Source organism: Hemitrygon akajei, unplaced genomic scaffold, assembly GCF_048418815.1.
Source record: "Hemitrygon akajei unplaced genomic scaffold, sHemAka1.3 Scf000045, whole genome shotgun sequence".
NCBI lineage: Eukaryota > Metazoa > Chordata > Chondrichthyes > Myliobatiformes > Dasyatidae > Hemitrygon > Hemitrygon akajei.
This window is the reverse complement of record NW_027331931.1, coordinates 2,708,142-2,714,120: the sequence shown is the minus strand read 5'-3', so window position 1 is coordinate 2,714,120 and position 5,979 is coordinate 2,708,142. Positions and strand designations below refer to the sequence as shown.

At 49.7% G+C, this 5,979-nt stretch overlaps 1 protein-coding gene across 1 annotated transcript; it reads left to right on the top strand.

Moving 5' to 3' along the window:
• The first annotated feature begins 88 nt into the window (after window positions 1–88).
• Window positions 89–2,793, top strand: LOC140720583 (protein NLRC3-like). The gene is made up of 4 exons (XM_073035417.1): window positions 89–1,095; window positions 2,106–2,192; window positions 2,350–2,517; window positions 2,682–2,793. Exons 1-4 carry the CDS (start codon window positions 227–229, stop codon window positions 2,791–2,793), a joined length of 1,236 nt encoding a protein of 411 aa, XP_072891518.1. The 5' UTR covers window positions 89–226.
• The last annotated feature ends 3,186 nt before the right edge of the window (window positions 2,794–5,979 follow it).

The window sequence follows — 5,979 nt, the reverse complement described above, 5'->3', positions numbered from 1 at the left end:
GTGTACAGTTTAATCCAGGGCAAGCTGCTCCCAGGGTGTTCAGTGCTGGGTGACCACCCGCCCCTCTGCCTTACATTTATTGAAAAAGGCGAAGATCGGTGCCCGGGTTGAAATCCTGGGATTTGTTGGTGAGGAACGGAAGGAATATTTATTCAGGCATTTTGAAGATCAGACGGTGGCGGAAGCTGTTTTCATACACGTGAAGGAGAACGAGGTCCTGAACACCATGAGCTACAACCCCTCCTACTGCTGGATCCTCGCTCTGACACTGGGCTCCTTTTTCACACAACGAGTCCAGGAGTCACAGCGTGTTCCCAAGACCATCACACAACTGTACTCCTACTATATTTACAACATCCTGAAAACCAACAACAGTGAGATTGAGAGCCCCCGTGATGTGTTACTCAGGGTTGGTCAGATGGCCTTCAGAGGAGTGTCCGAGAGGAAAATTGTGTTTACAGATGGAGATTTGATCAACTACAATCTGCAGCCTTCCCAGTTCCTGTCCGGGTTCCTGATGGAGCTTTTGGAAAGAGAGAATTCTTCCCGGTGTGTGGTGTACACATTCCCACACCTCACCATCCAAGAGTTTGTAGCTGCAATCGCACAATTCCTGAATCCACATCCCGGGGATATCCGGATATTCCTCACTGAAGCCCACAGCACGACAGATGGGCGATTTGAGGTATTTCTCCGTTTTGTTGCTGGTCTCTCCTCCCCAATGACAGCTCGGGGCCTGGAGGAGTTTCTGGGCCCATTTCCTCATCAAACAACCTGCCGGGTGATTGACTGGGTGAAGGAGGAAGTTCAACACCAGAGTAGAAACACGTGGAGTGAAGCTGGTAAAAGGAGCCTCCTGAACACATTGCACTACCTGTTTGAGTCTCAGAATCGTGAACTGGCTCAGGACGCACTGGGATCTGTGGATAAACTTTCATTCCGTGGAATGAAACTGACCCCGACTGACTACGCGGTCCTGTCTCATGTCATCGGACTCTGTGATACAATAAAGCACCTCGACCTGCAGAACTGCCACATTCAGTGTGAAGGAATCCAGCGGCTGGGACCCGGGCTGCACAAGTGCCAGGAGTTGAGGTAACTTGATTTATCTCTCACTCTGAACTGTGAAACTGTTCCATTGTGTTGTTTCAATGTAAATGGATTTGGGTAAAACTGTAGTAAATCAGATTGTAAAGAATTGTGACAAATGACCAGGGGGTCAGTCAGTAATTCTCCGAGGACGGGACGGTTCTGTGGCTCCTTGTGAAGGGATGTTGGAGACTTCATCAGATCAGTGAACAACGGCCATTGGTTTAATGGTAGTAAATCACAGGAATGGCCGTATTTCTCACCGCCTGTGACACGTACATTGACAATGTTCCTTCTCACTGTTACTGACACCCAGACCGACACTGACTGCAGCAGGCTGGTCAGAGATTCACACCCCCTTCCCGGTGAGGGACAAGAGACCGTCAGCAGACTGTCCCAGTGAGAAGGAAAGAAATACCATTGTGAGATTGTCCTCCACTGCCCTTCCCCATGTGTGACTATCACCATCAGTCCACCTGTGTGACTGTGTTCACTACCAGATAACCAGACCCCATGGGCGAATCTCCTCAGTTCAGACCCACTCCTCCCGTACAAACAATCTCTGTATCATCTCATCTTGTGGGATATCTTTACTCATCGGTATCCTCCTGTGGGACCTCTTATCCTCATAATCCTTCCTCCTGATGGGTCTGCTTTTCCCCAATCCCCTTCTTCCTGCAATTTTTATTTTCCTATCCCCTTTCCTCAGGTGGGGTCTATTCCACTATCTCCCAGCATTTGACCATGCCCTTCCGATATTCTCAAATCAGTACTTTTCTAACCATTCGTGAATGAGACAGAATATCTGGAGTTTACAGGGTCACACCGACAGACTAAATTACTGACATTCGGTGAATACGCTGGAGCTGGGCAGTGAGGGACATTGACAGTGATGGGAACTCCAATCAGTGATTTACTGAAGGGTTTAATGTTTCCTGAAATATCTGAGTGAGAGAAATTCCCTCAGACCCACGGTTTGAATCACTTTGTTCATCAATTTGTCTGTTTGTGTTTAGACTTGACTGGAATGTACTAGAAGATTCAGGAGTGAAACTGTTGTCTGCTGCTCTGAGGAACCCGGAGTGTAAAATACAGAAACTGGGGTAAGAACCAGACTGTGGGAGACTGTGTTTTCAGTCGCTGTGTGTCTTATTCTGAACATTAATGCGATCAGTAATTGTGTTACTGATAAACACTGGGGATTTGCACCGTCTCCTGTCTCTCTGTGTCCTTCACCCTCACACTCTCTCTCATCTCCAGGCTGAACAATGTTGATCTCACCGATTCTGGTGCCGAGGATCTCGTCTCCACTCTCACTACATGCAGATCACTGACGTTGCTAGACCTGGTATCAAACTCGCTCACGGACCGATCTGTCCCCGGTTTCCGCCACCTCATACTGACCCTCCCGAGTCTGGAGCGCATTGGGTGAGTGTTTGTGTTAATGTTCAATGTGATAAAATATCAGCGGATCCGCGGGTTTTCTGGTGATATTTGTCTGTGAGTGTTGTTGAAACATTAGCCCCGGTCCCCTGTTACTGACACTGTTTTGTAATCTGTTTATTTCATCCTTATTTTCCCATCTGTTTCAGCCTGTGGGACAATAAGTTCAGTCGGACCGGGATGAAGGAACTGAGATCTTTGCAGCAACAAAGACCCCGACTGACTGTGATTCTGAATGAAAGTGGATCTGTGGACATCTGAATGTGTGAACATACCAGCCCGTGAGATGGAGCCATTCTGGCTGATTCCCCGCCCTCCCCTTTAATGCTGCTCTCCAGGTTGACTTCCCGACGGTTCTAACGGATTCCTTGGCGCCAGCCGAGCATTCTGTTACGTCAGACGCAGTCCCGCAGTGACGCAGATTGGCCTCCTGCCCAGTGGCGGTTCTTCCGCCGGGTGACCGGATTCTGAGCTCCCCGAAGTGAGAGCTTGTGGAATTACAGACAGGAAGAGTCCGGGGGCGGGTCGCAGTCTGAGACACCAGTGCCCCAGGGTGGGATTATCTGGGGAGAGAATCCTTTTGCTCACTTTGGACAGACTTTCGAGAGTCCAGCTGATATAATGATGTTAAATTGAAAAATTCTCGGCAGTGGCCCTGGATCTGCAGCGATCGCGGACACGGCCCTGAAGTGTGATTTTATAATCATCGGTTCTCCGATGCAGAGTGACGGTGAGAAACGGGTCTGATTATTCAAACTGTCACTCGTTGTCGCCGGTCATTTAATTTTGTGTAATCGTGAGTGGGTTGGAAGCAGCTTATTTATTCCCACACGTCAGCAGCTCACACAGTGTTTAATTTACATTTGTCATGATGAAATTAATAAACTGCTGTAACTTCCTGTCTGGGTGTCGGACTTGAGTCTCATTAGAGGAGAAACAGTGGCCTGGGGTTACTGCTGCCCCCCCCCCCACCCTGCACCCGGTGATATGCAATAATGGGTCTGAGATCCTCACACTGACACAGCAGCGTCTCAGCTCCAGGCTGAGGGAGGTCATTCTGATGGTGTCTGGTCCCCAGGACCTGCGCACACCCCATCCCCATCCAGGCTGACCACCGCCCCCTCGCACCCCAGATATGCGCAATGTTCTGACCCCCTCCTTCCCGCGCACTCTCGTTGCTCCCGCAGACAAAAACGACAAAAGAGATTGGAAGTTCGTATACAGATAGCGTCAGACACAGACTGAAGGTCATTCTACAGGGTTCAATCATACAATCCTTGGTACAAATGCAGGGAGAAGCTCCCTGTAGCACATCCGAACACACATTCCGGGACTCCAACCCTTAGTGAAGTTCCCTCTGCTCCGTCCCGTCACACTCTCCCGGGGTAAGACACAGTGTACAGCTTCCTCTACACCGTCAAATCCCACACTCCCTGGGTGAGACACAGAGTGACGCTCTCTCCGCATCATCCCATCGCAAACTCCCGGGATCAGACACAGAGTGAATCTCGCTACACACCGCCCTAACGCACACACACTGCGGATCAAATAATGAAGGTCTCTCTGCGCCCTCATATCACACACTCCTCAATTCAGGCACAGAGTGAAGCTCCCTTTAAATTGCCTTCCCATCAAACACTCCCCAGATGAGACACAGAGTGAAGCTCCCTCCACATCATCCCATCACACACTCCAACGATCAGACATTGAGAGAATCTGCCACTGAATCTCCTTCTGCAACGTCCGATTTCACACTCCCATTAAACACAACAGAGGTCAGAAACAGACTGAAACTCCCTCCACATCATCCCGTGACACATTCTGGTACAGTAGCGTCAGACACTCACTCAGGTAAAAAGGTAAGGTCAGTAGATTCTTTATTCATTTATTCTGCCTAATCTGGGATCAGGTAATGGGGGAGACAGTTGGAGCAGTGGTGTGCTCCGTATGCAGTATGTGGGAGGTCAGGGTCAACACAGTTGTCCCTGATGACCACACCTGCAAAAGGTGCATCCAGCTGCAGCTCCTATCAGACCGAGTTAGGGAATTGGAGCAGGAGCTGGATGAACTACGGATCATTCGGGAGGCAGAGGCAGAGATAGATAAGAGTTATCGGGAGGTAGTCACACCGAAAAGTCAGGAAGTAGGCAAATGGGTGACAGTCAAGAGAGGCAGGGGGAGCAGACAGAGAGAGCAGAGCACCTCTGTAGCCGTTCCCATCAACAATAAGTATACCGTTTTGGATACTGTTGGTGGGGATGACCTACCAGGAACAAGCTGCAGTGGTCCTGTCTCTGGCACTGAGGTTGGACCCTCGACTAGGAAGGGGAGGTGGGAAGAGAAGAGGGCGGTATTGATAGGGGATTCTATAGTCAGGGGGCCGGATAGGAGATTTTATGGGGACGATCGGGAGTCTCGGATGGTATGTTGCTTCCCTGGTGCCGGGGTCCGAGACATCTCAGATCGGGTGCAGGTTATTCTCGAGAGGGAGAGCAAGAATCCAGATGTTGTGGTCCATGTAGGGACCAATGACTTGGGTAGGATGAGTGAAGGGGTCCTGCGTAGGGAGTTCAGGGAGTTAAGTGCGAAGCTGAAGAGCAGGACCTCCAGGGTAACAATCTCAGGATTGCAACCTGTGCCACGTGCGAGTGAGGCAAGGAACAGAAAGATTATACAGATTAATACGTGGCTGAGAGGATGGTGCAGGAGGGAGGGCTTCAGATTTTTAGATAATTGGGCTTTGTTCCAGGGAAGGTGGGATCTGTTCCGAAGGGACGGTTTACACCTTAACTGGATCGGTACTAACATTCTTGTAGGGAAGTTTGCTAGCGCTTCTTGGGGCGGTTTAAACTAAATTTGGAGGAGGCGGGGATCCAGGATGTGAGAGAGGACAGCGAGATGAAGAATAGACAGGTAGGGACTACACGGTTCCGGAATATTAAGTGGGTAGTAGAGAAAGGTGAGGCAGAACAAGTGATAAGGAGGACACATGTACAGAGGGATGGTCCGACGGAACATGGAGTTAAATGTTCAGAAAGAATAAGTAAATTTAGGAAGGACAACAAAATTCAAGGGGCGTACAGCCCGATGGGAGTTCGGGGAGCTGGGTTAAGCACAATAGGCAGCGATTCAAACAGAGAGAGGAGAAATGGGCTAAAAATTCTATATCTGAATGCACGAAGTGTCAGAAATAAGGCGGATGAGCTTGAAGCTCAGGTGCGAATGGGTAACTATGATGTTGTTGGGATAACGGAGACATGGCTGCAGGGAGATCAGACCTGGAAAATGAATGTACAAAGGTATACGTGCTATTGTAGGGGCGGAAATTTCGGCAGAGGGGGTGGGTTGGCCCTGTTGGTGATGACTGAGATTCAGTCCTTTGCAAGGGGGGGGGGCATAGAATCAGGAGAAGTAGAGTCTGTGTGGATAGAACTGTGGAACAGTAAG